The 14365-nt window shown below is 41.6% G+C and overlaps 1 protein-coding gene across 2 annotated transcripts; it reads right to left on the bottom strand.

The window, feature by feature from the left end:
• Positions 1 to 14: 14 nt before the first annotated feature.
• On the bottom strand, positions 15 to 5964 carry serpine3 (serpin peptidase inhibitor, clade E (nexin, plasminogen activator inhibitor type 1), member 3). Of its 2 annotated transcripts, none has more exons than XM_026145000.1 (9): positions 5494 to 5964; positions 4523 to 4851; positions 3484 to 3711; positions 2742 to 2984; positions 1859 to 2057; positions 1651 to 1751; positions 1476 to 1562; positions 1309 to 1392; positions 15 to 221 (listed from the first exon to the last, which is right to left on the bottom strand). In XM_026145000.1, the coding sequence occupies exons 2-9, from the start codon at positions 4785 to 4787 to the stop codon at positions 169 to 171; spliced, it is 1260 nt and encodes a 419-aa protein (XP_026000785.1). In that variant the 5' UTR covers positions 4788 to 4851; positions 5494 to 5964; the 3' UTR covers positions 15 to 168. The 2 variants fall into 2 exon arrangements, with proteins under 2 accessions (XP_026000785.1, XP_026000786.1); XM_026145001.1 differs by having other exon boundaries at positions 1476 to 1559.
• Between the last annotated feature and the right edge of the window lie 8401 nt (positions 5965 to 14365).

Below are 14365 nucleotides of genomic sequence, written 5' to 3'. Positions count from 1 at the left end.
AAACACCGAAAGTGTAAAAACATTAAAATTTTATTTACAAATATGTACAAAAATAATGTCCCTCTTCCTGATGTGTCTGTGGAGCCTCCATTTGGTCCACAAATAAATACCAGTAGTGAAATGGGCTGCTGTAGAGGTGAATGTGAGTGGCGTTTAGGTTGGACGGTTTCAGGATGCTTGGTCTGCTGGGTTCATTACTCGGCCCATGAAGAGGATGGATCCTGAATTGGAAAGCAAATAAATATTTTGCATTAAAGGATCATGTGGAATGCTAGTTAAGCACTAATAATTATAATTAAAGAGATATAGGGAGAAATTGCACTGATGCAGTCTTTGTAGATCAACTTAGTGTGTTTTTTGATATCACCACTAGAGGTGGCCATATCAATATATTCAAATCCTTCACGATTGTTTGGAAAATCATGCAGAGAGCAAGACTGGCCTCAGATAAACAGAGGTACCCTGCAAAAACTATTGCTGTAATTTCATATCTTTATCCATATTCATGACACTCACTTTGTGACATGATCACATGAACTAACTGCTGCCACCAACCCAGTGATTGGTCTTTTCGTCCCTTGACGCTTCATGTCAAACTCTTGGCTACATGTTCCAGTCTGAGCTCAAGGGGGCTGGACCAGTAACGCCACTGCATCCTGAACGAATGCAAAATCCACAATATGCATACTGTAAATAAGCACGAGTTGGTATAGCTTACAGTCATACCAGCCCAATTTTGTTTATCTCAGAAGCTAAGCAGGGTTCGTACTTGGACTGGAGACTAACTGGGAATACCAGGTGCTGCAAGCTTTGCGAGCAGTTGTGCTTCATGCGCTAGTCTACCAATTGGAAGGTCACGGATCAATTCCCCAGCTGGTATAGAAAGAAGTGCTTGTACGACTGGGTGAATGAGGCTTGACGTAAAGAGCACTTTGAGTGCAGTTACTGTAGAAAAGAGCTATAAAAGTATCAGTCCATTTACAACTATGGTGTTTCAGACAAATAGATCTCTAAAAAACAGGGTGATTTCAGCTGCCTCCACATATACACAGAAGTATTTTACTTCTTTATGATTAATAAATTATCTGCAATTTTCCCACTGCAAAGCCAACCACAGCCTCCAGGTTCTGGCCCCAGTGGAAGGCTTTTGTTTCGTCGACCATACTTGTATATACGAAAACGTTACTCAAGCATAAGTAAATAGTGCTTTTGTTGGAGATTACATCAGACGGTACAAATCTGATTTGCAATACTGTGCCAGTTTTTTTTGTGTTTTGCTCAAATGTGCAAAAAAAAAGGGATAAATACCTGTTTTAATGTGTCGAAGCAGAAATAAGAAGGGTCGGTCCGCCTTGAAAACAGGAGCCCGGGATCTTTTGAGTAGCACCATAGCTGTGTGAGTAAAGAGTGCGTTTTAACAACCTTATATGATAAGCACTCATTATTGTTCCACTATTGTAACAGACATTACTCACCGGTAGCAGCAGCTGCCTTTGTTCCATCCTCTGTGACTTCTATTCTTACTTCATGGAAGGCATCAGACACATAAAGACCCTCCTCTGCTGGAGGGAGTAAAAAATATTGAGCAGCCGTTTGCATGAAACATACAAAAAAGCTTTTGAAACAGGTATTTTGAACGTACAAGCTGACCTGATATTCCAGTGAAGTCAGCTGCTGTCGGGTTAAAGGCGTCACTGACGCCCAGAGCAGGGAGCACCGACCTCAGGTTGAATTTGTTCTGCATTTTAAATCTGCAAATACCAGACAGAGACTATGTAATTTGCTGTTTTATTTCTCGTTTTTTCTAAACGAAACCTAAAGATGGTTTTCAAGCACAAAAGTCTGTAATCTGCTGCACCTCGGCAGGAAGATGTCCATTTTGGTTCTCCGCAGGCCGCCGTCCCAGGATGCCAGCTGGCGTGCAGTGAGCTGGGCCTCGAGGGAGGACAGCGGAGTCTTCCTCTCACTGGGAAGGACCACCTGCAGACTCAGGGAGCGGCCCAGGTACGGCAGCTGCAACACGGTGTAGCGCTGTTCTGACGCTGTCCTGAATTGACCTGCCAGAGAGGTGAACAAGTTCAAGTGTTTACAGTTTCCATCAGATCTTTTGGTCATTACATGCTTTGTTTAGCTCCTTCTTGTGGCTGCTGTGCTGGGTCTACAAACCTGTATTTATGTAAGCTTATAATATTGTAAACATACACATACATAGAAATAAACCCTTTTATTTTTTAACTAAAGCTTTTATTAACAATATCAAATCTGACGGGTTGAGTGCAATGACAGCAAATGATTGATGATGAAGAAATGGTTCAAAGTTCTTCACTTCCTTTAAAGTACACGATGCAAAAGGTTCTCATGAAAACAGATACGGGGCAAAGCATGAAACAAGCAATCCAAGTGATGATCGGGACTGCAATGCCAACCTAAATAATTTAAGAGTTCCAAATGTTAAAAGAAGTTTGGTCATCAGTAAACTCCTGAGGGGACTTTTAAGATGAGTTTCACCAAACTGCAGTGGTGTTTTGTCTTAGATACAATTATAATTGTAGCAGCAACAGCACTTTTTCAAATTTCTATCAGCAGACCACATGGGAACCAGTTGTAAACAAAACACTGATATATTAGCACCTCATTAAGGTTTAGCTTTTAAATGCATCTGCACCTGGAAACAGGGTGGGTAGATAAGAGAGTGGGTGGGATCTGAAGCCTGTAAGTGTCAGTGAAACATCGCCTCTTACCAAAGCTAACCTCTGCGGCCTGATACATCATGGGCACCTTGATCACATTCCCATCTGAGAGCACAAACGGCAGATTCTGGGTGTTGGTGAACATGAACTGCTTCTGCCAGACGCCCTTGAAGGCCACTGTGTTGACCAGGGCCACCTGCGGCCGGTGTCCCCACCAAAGAGCCTCTGCTTGGGCCTCGCCCGAGCCTGACAGCTCACCGCTGACGCTTCCTGCCAGGAGATGCCATGACTCATCTGAAACGCACAACGGAAGGTCAATGTACAGACCACCTGACCTACAGGCCATGTAGCAGATAACACAATCTGTAGAAATGTTTGAAAATGGGTTAGAAATTCATGTTTTTTCTCATAAGGGTTCCAAAGAAACCTCTGCTTTGAAAATTGGAATTAAAACTGCTTTAATATATTTTCTAACACCAGGGGGCAGAGGAACGCCACGAGCTAAAAATAATATCTCTCTTATGTTTTTATTGCCAACATATTAGGAAGCCGCTGCCCAGCAGAAAAGGATTGTCATCATCTCAGTGAAGTCAAGTTTTAGTTTGCTGTTGTGTGGTCAGTGTGAGAGGACTTGATCTAAGTGTGCTTTCACAAACAGGAATGCACAGGATGTGCATTAAACCAAAGCACTCTGAAAATCTCCACATCAATGTTAATTTTACTGCAGGATCCATGCCACCCTAATCTGTGTCAGCATAAGAGTAAAAGTTAGTGGGAGCTCTGTCTGGGTTACCTTGCTGGTGTCCCGCTCGCTCCGGTTGGCTGTGGGTTTGATTGGGCTGGCTGAAGTTGGCTCGGACCACGCTGGTGTTGGCCCACTCTGATGCAAGCTGTGTGAACCCAGGCAGGAGCTGGACACCACTCTGGATGAATAATGTGCAGGTCTGCTGCAGCCACATGCCCTGGCTGTTGTTGTTCATGTTGGCCTGGGAGTGCGACAGGAAGTCTTGTACGTGGGCATCTGCAGAAAAGGAAGACACAGATGTTTTTTCTACCCAGCTGTTGTCAACTACAGCCAGACGAGTTAGTTAGTTAGTTAGTTAGTTAGTTAGTTAGTTAGTTAGTTAGTTAGTTAGTTAGTTAGTTAGTTAGTTAGTTAGTTAGTTGGTTAGTTAAAATGATCTACACACAAGTCAAACACCGCTTTTCAGTGCTTGCTCTGAAAAGAAACCCTTCTGGAAACACGTCTTGCAATTCGAGCACCTTATTTGTGCACCTATTATTGTAGCTTTTAATGAACTTTCACTGCAGTGGTCACAATGGCATAAAGATATGCATGTCTAGAATCACACCTCTGGGGATTATATCTACAGCTATCTTTGCCTTGAATTCTCCCACTGATTTCAATTCAGGATTCTTTGATGACCATGTCTTTCGGTGTCGTGGAAATCCTTTTTATTTCATGATGGAAGCTAAATTAGAGCCTAAAGTCATCACTAGGAAGAGGTGGAGATAAATCCCCAGGTGTAATTTTCATTTTGTTTGTAAATTAAACACCTAACCTCTTGACCCAAAGGCCGAGCTGAAGAAGTCGTTAATGAGATTAGAGTTGGTGTAGAGGCAGGTATTATGGCTCCAGACACCACTATGCTCTGCAGGGCGAACAGCAGCAGGAGCACTGCTCCACACCACCTGGTACCAACAGCACTGAGGGCCACCCTCTTTCAGCCTCTTTCACACAGCATAAGGAGCCTCTAATGCCACCTGGATAAAAACGTACATTTCCATTCCTATATTTAAAAATTTTAAAAGAGGAAATATCAGAAACCTACCATTCACATTGTAGCCCAGTGTTCCCTCCAGCTGAGCAAGTGTGTTGCCCCTGGCGCCAAGCTGCAGGAGCGCGAGAGACAAGGAGACGCTAACTGGCGACACGATCAAGTTGGAGTTGTTCTCCGTCTCTGTGAGAGTCTGGTAGAGGCTGATGGCGAACCTGGTGTGCAGCTCCCTCATGCTGTCCTGAAGGCTGTTGTTGCAGTAGCTTCTCTCCACCAACCAGAAGCAAATGATGAGTGAGGCCACTGGCAGCCGACACATCTCCTCAGTGCTGCACGAGAGGATGTGTCCACAGGGTGCGACACGCGGACAAAAGCACAAAATTCTGGAAGATGAAAAAAAAAGAATAAAAAAAACTCCAATGCAGCAATGAAATCAAACAACATGCAACTATTTAAGGGTTTTATGTTTTATAGGAATGAGTGGGACACATTTTAACCACTCTATCCATCCCAGACAGGTGGGTCCGCTGGGATTCCTGCATCCTGCTTGTGGATCACTCAGTTATCAAATGTGGGAGCCTACAACGAGCTGGCATACAGCAAAGCAGACCTGCACCACTCAAAAAGGGAAGCTTTAATATTACCTTTTCATGATGCTCAGTGTAGTACTTTCTCCATATAAGGGTAAGCAGATTTGGCCTATCCTGAGTGAAAAGCTGTTTCTGGCAAGCTGCCACAATGAAATGATTTTCACATGTCAATACATGACTACAAATAATAACGAAACCCAGTTTAGTTAATGTAGGATTAATACTGCAGATTTCTCTCAAATAAAAAGTAAGATTTTAAATTTAGGACATTCCTTTTATTTGGAGATCAAAGTGTTGAAATGCATCTTTCTCTAAGAGGTAAAAGTAAAATATGTCAGTGCTGCACTTTTAAGGTACACTTTTGGATGGCTCAATGCATTTAACATGATAATTTTCTGTTGTGATGATAACTATCGGTGCAGCTGTGTGTCGTACCTGCGGACAGGTGAGGTAGTTTCCGTTCAACTGTTCTCTGACTGGACACAGACCATTCAGCCTCTGGAGCGGACCTGTGTCCTGTCTGTCCCCTGCCGTCAGTCACTGTCCCCCGGCTTCCTGTCAGTAGAGTAACCCCTCTTCTGCTCTCGGCTGTTAGCCTCTGGTTCAGTCTGAAGCGGTCTGTAGTCATAAGACCGTGTTTAAAGGGGAACGCTCCGCTCCGTGTTTGTGGTCTCCGTCGGCGATGTCCGTACCACTCGTCCGGGATTCCTACCTCCGCGGGGCTATAAGGAGCCAGGCGGAGGGAGGCATGTCACCGACCAGCAAATCCCAAACCAGGCAGAGAGGGGAAAAAACACCCACACACGAGTGCACAGAGGGGCAGGCATGCATCTGAAAATGCTACTGTGGAGACTCCTAATTGCTTACTACTAATAAAAGTCAAACACATTGAGGGATAAACCGTTAAAAAATGTATTATAAATAAGCTAGAGGCGAAACAACAGGCTGCTTAAAGCATGTGGCTTACGAATAGTTCAGCACTTTGGGAAATGAAAGTATTTCTTTGAGTTATTAGTTCTTATATTAGTAGTTAACATTGGTAGCTTTCATATTTGCCCTTTAGTGCAGCCCTTTAGCATAACTGGTACAATAAACAGCTAGCCTGTCTAAAAGTATAAAAAACTGTATGGCAGTAACTCTTTAAGCCCACCAGTGTTACTTTTATACCACACAAAAACTTTTATGTTTGCAGTAAGTTTCTTTCTGATTCACCCTAGCTTCCTGAGTCATTAGTTTAGGACTTTTTGTGTGTTTAGCGTTTTTATATACCTGTTTTAGGACAGTACATTATGATTGTCACAGTGGGGTTTAAGCTTTTTCATTGGCAGGTGTTTCTACAAAGGCAGCTCACTATTGTTGTTATCTGTACATGGACATGGCAGAGTTGGTTTTCTGTGCAGTACAGGCCAATAAAGAAGATTGTGCTCGAGGTCTGTTGCTTTATTATTCTGTTTTTAAGCACAGAGTGAATAAGCAAAAATACCTTCTACATCAATAAAGTGGTGCACGCTAATAAGCATAGAAAGTATAAAACATGGTTGAAACAGTCATGGATTGGCCTCCCCAGAGCCTGGACCTCAACATCAATAAAGCACTGTGGGACTGACTTGACAGAGAACAGAGCAAAAGACAGCCAACATCCAAAGAAGAGCTTTGATTGTCCTTCAAGAAGTCTGGAGAACAATTCCTGAGCACTAATTAAGTAAATTTCATGAAAGCTTGCCAAAGAAACTTAAGGCTGTGTTGAAAATAAAGGTGGTCTTACCAAATATTGGTATATACTGTATACCAATATTATATACCGTATTTCTGTGTATGTTTGCGCATGTTTCACAAGAATCACTGCACCTTTTCCCCATTTTCCTAGAAAAATATCTCAGCTTGCACAGTACTGTGATTTGATCATATCACATCGATCTTGAGGTTATAATGTTTGTGTAAGAGGCTGACTACTGCAAACACCTGCTTGTTTTTTTGAAGGTCACACAGACACACTCACTAAGACATCCATTCTGTTATACAAGTGCTTTGGCCTTTTGTTGTGATGATCAAAAGACATTTTTGCTTTGAGCGTCACACTACTGTGTCAGCATTTTTTAATTGGTATCGCTCTGTGAGATGTGGAAGCGTTGCTCCAACATGTGACGCATAACAGCATCTCAGCCTTCAAGAAACAACATTATATGAAACAACAGACTTTGAATGAGGTTTTTAAAAGTGTTTAGACATAATATTGTAGGGTTACAATGTAAGCACCTTAAGACAGAGAGAGAAGTCTTAGTAGTTATGTTATGAAACAGATTCTTCTTCCTCATCCTTATACCTACACATTACCTATGTAGTCTTCACATATGCTTACAGTATGTGTTCCATTACTAACATTCACCATGACATTATTATTGCATTTTGATAAAAAAAAACAACAACCCAAAAACATGAAGAATTGCAAATATTTGATCACGGTATGCCCTTTTTTTCACCTAAAATCAGTCTGCTCTGGAGTGATCTGCCCCTCAACTGTCCCTCTTAATTGGGGAAATGAGAGTCAGCAAAATAAATTGTGGGTATTTTTCCCATGAAGACAGAGCATGATTGGTAGCCATCAGGTATTTGGCAGCTTTGACTAACAGTGGATTCCAGCCATTACTGGACTTGACTAATTAGTGAAGCCGTGGCTTGGCTTCATTAACCAGAGTCAACGCATTCTTTAAAACCCAACTCTCCGACTCTAAAGGCAGGAATTTGGAATTTTAAGGACTTTGTTGGAGAACATGAGACATCACAGTGACTGACCAAAGACAATTCTTTGTAAAGATGCCACCACTGACAGCAGCTTTCATCTTGGTGGACAAGGGGCCTTTGGTGCAACACTATGTTAGAAATTCACATTGGTGAAGTAGAAATACTGGTTTGTACTCTCTACTTCTGATCCCTGGACATGCTACAAAGTGAGCTTCAGCTGCACTCAGAGTTCAAGATGCAGGTCAACTTACTCTACAGTGTTGCTGTAGAGTAACCTCCAAAGGGTTATATTCAAACGTTGATGTTTTATGGTGATGTCAGCAAATCCTCAAAAATGACATCTGGATTGTTTTCATGGCTCATTTGTGCTGATGTACAATGATTAACATATTGCTTTAAAGTTTGGGGAAAACAGTGAAAACTAAAGCTTTTTGCCTGTCATTTGACCTTGAAACATTACATACTAAAATGGCGCTTGTTGCAGCTTTACAGTATGATTGGAGCAGAATTGGATTCTATAAGCTTTTTTGTAAGAGTGTTATACAGCTCTCTCAAAGTTTTTATTCATTTTGCCACTTGGTGTGATCTTGACCTTGACCCAAGTTTCACCAAAATTAAATCTGCTCGAGCTCTTATTGGTATCTAGCATCACACAGAGTTTGAAAATGATATCTTGAAAACTGTGGAGGCTGGACAGCTAATAAAGAGACTGATGGGCAAACAGACAGATGGAACCAAACACTGATAACACAGTCATCATCACTGCTCTTTGAGTAAGCAGCTACTTGGTCATTGAAGCGGCGCCCTTGCATGACAGCTGGCTTGTACCAGGCTACAGTGAAGACTATACTACAAGGCAAAGCACTTTAAGTCTTGCAGTTCTTATATAGACTGGGCCCAAGTGCGAACCCTAAGTTCATGCTCTGTCTGAAACTAGCCATGTTAGCTCTCTGTTTAAGCCAACTTTCTTTTGATTGGCTGTTGCTTGCTTGGTTTTTAATGAAGTGGTGATCTTGTATGGAAGGTTGTTTCCTCCACTGAAAATATTTTTGGGTTGTTTTTTTTTTTTTTTTGCCATCCATAAGAAAAAGATTTGGCTTAGTATGTCACAGTTGTGAGATAACAACTCAAAAATGTTATGTAGCTCTGCCTAGGTTTATTTATTTAGATATTTTTGAGTGGTGGGAACTAGTTTCTATACTTTGAGCCCTGGGTGTCCCACTGCGCGACAAAGATGCCCAATCTACCTTGGACCACAATCCCCAAGGGAGCAGGCCAGCAACCGCGCCAAGACATCCAGTGAGCTACCCCGGAGTCACCAAGCGCTTAAAGATATCTGCTCTCTTTGACATCATAGAGATCAAAGAGTATGGAAAAAATTGCAAACTGAGCATTCAGAGCCTTCTGACACATCATTCATTCACTGACACACACGAACACACACTTTGCAATCATTTTCAGTTTCTCCTTGGTCACTTTATATCTCTTTGTGGTTGTTTTTCACCTATTTATGCAGAACTCAAATGTAGTGCTATGCTAACTGAAAATGTAGTTAATACTAGAGATGAAGAGAAGCTGTTGATTCCTGTCTAAAGCCACCATTCCCTGCAGATCTACCTGACACTCCTTTGCACACATATTATGTTATATAATAAAATTAATGATGTAAGAGGCACTCCCTTAGGTTCCTGGGCACATATCTGGTTGGTTTGTTCAGGTAACGATCCATGCCAACACCTTTCATGTGCACATGCATTCAGCTTTTTGTTTCCAAGAGCTTAGAAATATTCAGTGAAGTTTTTTTTCCTTCCCGAAAGCAGCACCGTTAGTTGATGAGTATTTGTGCAACTCTGTGATATCTCTGCCTTTCTCCACATAGCAGCAACTTAATCCCTAACTAGTGGAGGCTATCCCCAGGCTCTCCATTCATATCCTTCACTGCAGTCTTCTCTCCACCCAGTGACTTTTACCCTTGCAGGGAAAATAAAGGTCATCTGAGGTCACAGTGTAGAAAGCAATGAAGAGGAACTATTACAACTAAAATCAACACAAGAAAAAAGAAGACAATAAAATGAAGGTGACAAAGGATTGAGAGAAAGCAGCTTATATATAGTTGTAGAAATGATGTGACAGACTCACTTACTCTGCTTCACCTCCAGTGGCCTACTTCCCTTCGGGCCCCGGGGCCTTGGGGCAGTTCATTAGGATTAAAGGGGATGCGGGTGTGTGGGGCCGGGCCAGGCTGCAACAACGCCGGTGTCGCCAGAGCGATCTGCCAGGTACGCCACGGCGGATTAGAGCCAGTAGTGCTGGCACTGGGAGAGGGGCGACGTGAGGGGACGTGTCCCGTGCAAGCATCACCTCACGGGGACATGAGCGTGGCTCCGGAGAGTTATGGGAAAAATCTCGGTTTTACTTTTTAATTTTCTTTGAAGCACAAGAAATTGGAAGTGGGTGTGGAAACAGCAGGTACTATGTGGGAAACTGGAAATACCCTAAATGTTTAAGAAAGTATCCCATGCTGCAACAAAGAAATAAAACATCAATGACACAAAAGCATCATTTTTGAAGCTTTTAAGAATCAGACAAAGTAACTGTAAAGCAGCTGTAGTTGTAACTTTTAAAATCCTATTTCTGTTTCACTATAGCACCATCTGCTGCCAGTTAATATAATCTCTTCACAGCCTAGTCAGACATCTGTTAACATTAAAAAGTCATAGTGGGACATAATTAAAACGAATTCGTTAGGGAAGGCACAGATAATTTGGTATATTTATATCGGTTTGTCAGGGTTTGCACACCCGCCTAAGGTCACAAGGCTGTGTTGTTTAAACAACACCTAGTTGGTACAAAGAGTGCAAACAAAATAACCAGCCCAAACTGTTGATATAAAGAAGGATGAATCCATGCTTTCATGTTGTTTATGCCTAATTCTGACGCCACCATCCAAATGTCACAGCAGAAATTGAGACCGGCGTGGCACCTGCACACGTTGGTCCTAACGAGCGGATATTTGAGTTACTGTTGCCTTCCTGTGAGCTCAAAGCAGTCTGGCTATTCTCCAGTGACCCCCAGTAACAACCAGGTATTTTCACCAAACTTCCACTCACTGGATATTTTCTCTGTTTTGGACCGTTCACTGTAAACTCTACAGACAGTTGTGTGGGGAAACTGCCAGTAGATCACCCATCTGCCACCAACAACCATGCAACAGTCAATGTCACCTTATTAACTTCTTCCCCTTTCTGATGATTAATTTCAGCATGGGCTAATTAGATATTTGTGTGAACGAGTGGCCAGTGAGCGTATAATTAAAATAGTAATGAATGCAGAGTTATTATACAATACACTGTAAGGAAAACTATACCGTTCCCCTTTATGCTAATAGCTTTATTAAACATACTGTTAAGTGGTATACTTATGGATACATAATAACTGGGCACTTCTGACTCATATCTATAGGGCTGATTACCAGTGATAACATCCATCCAATCAAGTGAATCTGGTAATCAATAATCTATCAGACCTATAATCAGGTTTTCTTTTTTATATATATATTTCTAACCCAATTTGAAAATCCACTATCCTCCTTTTTCTGTCTTCCCTGCCTCTACATTGTGTCTTCTCTATATTTAAGTGATTTTCAGATCTTTGTTTTTTGTTTTTTTACATGTTGCAGAGCCCTGTAGTCCAACTATTATTCATTTCAACAGTTTCCTTGCACAGATTTTTAAAATTTTATACATTTAATCTAAGTTGTTGAACAAATTTTCCAAAACTGTCTGGGATCTCAGGATCTCAGCTTGCAGACTGATCTATTTTCCAGACTTGGCCCGAAGAGGTAATATATTACACAAATCTCTGTGTTGATTGGTGGATGATTACATCACCTCCTCAGGGTTGCAAGGTTTCACCATGACAACCAATGTGCACTAATGTTGGATATTTCTTCTTCAGACTGTGGACCACACAGGCAGGCTCGCACCTGCGTAAGTGCTCAAACAGTGCAGAGAGACAGCTTTCACAGTTCGAGCTGAAACGAGAGGTCGTTAAAGATTTTCCCGAGACGCAGAAGAGAGTTGCAGACCTCAGTGAAGCAGCTCTGACACATGCAGATACTGTTTCAGTGAGTCCTTGAAAGCCTGTGGAGAGATTACCTGAATTTATTCATGTGGAGATTACTTCAAAGGCGAGACCCAACTCTTAAGTAGTAATAAAAAGAAAATCACTAGAAGTGAAACTCTTGTACTCAAGTTACTTCTTTAACCTCAAAGTTCAGCACAAGAGGGCAGCACTGCATTGTATTGAAATACTTTATTGTAGTCTCCACATTCCAAGAAAAGTCTCTTAAGAAGATATCTTTTTCATATTTTTGCAAGTAATTTGTATTTAGGGAATTATTTTTTTATTATAACAATGCTTCTTACACTGCTGGAAAGCCTTTCCACATAAACTGTGCCACATCTGCAAGGAAAAATGCATTTTGAAGGTTGAACAGCAGATTGAGTATTTGGTTTGAACTCATGAGAAATTTGCCAAATCTCTTCTGCCAATGCCAAACAACTTATTCTGCTGTTGACTCTTATTTTGAGGTTCTGGTACCCCAGGTGCTTACAATCGTATCCCTTATGAGCAGCACCTGTGAGCATGGACCCTACTACAGCGCTCAGTTGGTGTCTGCGCCAAGCATACCGTGTTTGACTGATCTGGATATGGCCCTTCCTACAAAAGTTGGTGTGAAACCTGGTACCATCTCTAATGGGGGATGTCAGAGACAGGCCATGAAATTGGCATCTCAAGAAGAAAAAGAAGACACCACAGGAAGACCATTTCCTCACCGTGTCATCACTCAGGAACTGTAAACTGTCTTCTACAGATTTGCAGGATAATATGGATGAGGGCTCTTTACCCAGACAAGCCGGAACAGACTGCACACAGCTGATCTCCAGTCTCATTGGGCTGCAGGAGGCCTCCTGTGACTGCCCTTCAGTGTCAGGTGCTGGTGTCTGCAACATGTGCACTGGAACGTTACGTTATAATTTGTGCAGATTCTGTCTACGGCAGTACACATAGAACATCATGCTGATTGCTGCACCGACACAGTAACACCTTTTGGTGGAGACGTGATGGTGTGGGGAGGGATCTGCCTCACTAGGAAAACGAGCCTTGTCATCATTGAAGGAAATCTCAGTGCAGAGATTCCAGTGACAGTCCCATATCTCCACAGTCTGGGACTGAACTCTATCTTCCAAGATCACACCCACCTCAAAGAGCAGGTTTATTGGAGACTACCTCCAGAATTTAAAAATGGAGAGGATGGAATTACCTGCCTGCAGTCCTGACCTCAACCCTGCTTATGGGATCAGCTTGGACATGATGTTCGTGCCAGAGTGACCAACACAATCACATTTGCCTACTTGTGACAAATGCTGGTTGAAGAATGTGATGTAATCCCACAGCAATACTACCGAGGCCTCTCTTTGTTAAAAGAATAAATTATTAAATTGCCAATTTGTCTTTAGTCTTCAAATTTCAGTTATCCAGTCCAGTAAACAACACCAAACAAGAGCCAGTAACAGAATCTGCTGTTTGGCATTGGCAAAGAAGATCTGGCAAGTTTTCATGGGCGCAACCTACAAATGCATTTTCCTTACAAATGTGGCACCATTTAAGGGGAAATAAACAGGCTTTCCAACAGTGTAAGATTTGTTGCCAAGAAGCATCACTACAAGAAATAATTTCCTTACTTTCAGTGCCAAGTTTAGATAAAACGTTCCCTTTGAACAGAAAGAAACTTGCAGGAGAATCATGTGTGTGTTATTGTTCCTGAATCTTATATCCTACTCTGTGGTGCAGCCTTCTGTACCTCTTGCACTTTTTATATTTACACAAAATGTCTTTTATTTTCACCATCTGGCTTCTTTTTAACATGCAAATGATCTTGTGCATATTTTTTTAAATATACTTACCACACATCTGACCACATTTACATTTACTATCACTCTTCATGTCTGAATTAAGGTTAATTTAAGGTTCTTAACCACTAAATTACAGACTATATGAAAAAAAGAATGAATGGGATCTTAAGTACAAATCAAAATAAACACATCCCCAGTCTGTGTACCTTAAAATGTGGAAGGAATTTAAAGCATTTCTCTTAACCGGAAGGATTGCTTTCCCTCTCGTGCTTCTCAAATTAATTTATGGCTACATTTCTTTGACCATTTAAGACCATATGACTGTACTCTAACTTTTAGTAGCTTCTGCTGCTTTCTCTGTGATAACTTTACATATTTTATCCACCAAGTTTGCAGATCCATGTACTTTTGAGTACTGTTAGTGTGTCAGTCTTATTTTGGACAGTGGCAGGCCCTTGATTTAAGAAAACTTTTCTTTTTTTTTTTATAGAAGAGCACTGGTGACCAACCTACTACCTGCACGGCAGTTTATGTTTAGCTTAAAGAGCTTTTTCTATGCATTTGGCAGCTTAATATTTGAAGATGCACAGTCTTCCAATTTTAAACCCATCAGATGAGGCATCCAGGCCAAAAGGACTTCACACAGG

Source organism: Astatotilapia calliptera, chromosome 16, assembly GCF_900246225.1.
Source record: "Astatotilapia calliptera chromosome 16, fAstCal1.2, whole genome shotgun sequence".
Lineage (NCBI taxonomy): Eukaryota > Metazoa > Chordata > Actinopteri > Cichliformes > Cichlidae > Astatotilapia > Astatotilapia calliptera.
The sequence above is the reverse complement of the archived record's forward strand: the minus strand, read 5'-3'. Positions and strand labels throughout refer to the sequence as shown.

Excerpts from the sequence above, each read along its gene's own strand:
- serpine3 (XM_026145000.1), bottom strand. The coding sequence starts at position 4,787 with ATGTGTCGGCTGCCAGTGGCCTCACTCATCATTTGCTTCTGGTTGGTG. Across the intron at positions 2,058-2,741 it reads GGCCGCAGAGGTTAGCTTTG|GTCAATTCAGGACAGCGTCA; the intron begins GTAAGAGGCGAT and ends CCTCTCTGGCAG. Across the intron at positions 1,563-1,650 it reads TGACTTCACTGGAATATCAG|CAGAGGAGGGTCTTTATGTG; the intron begins GTCAGCTTGTAC and ends TACTCCCTCCAG.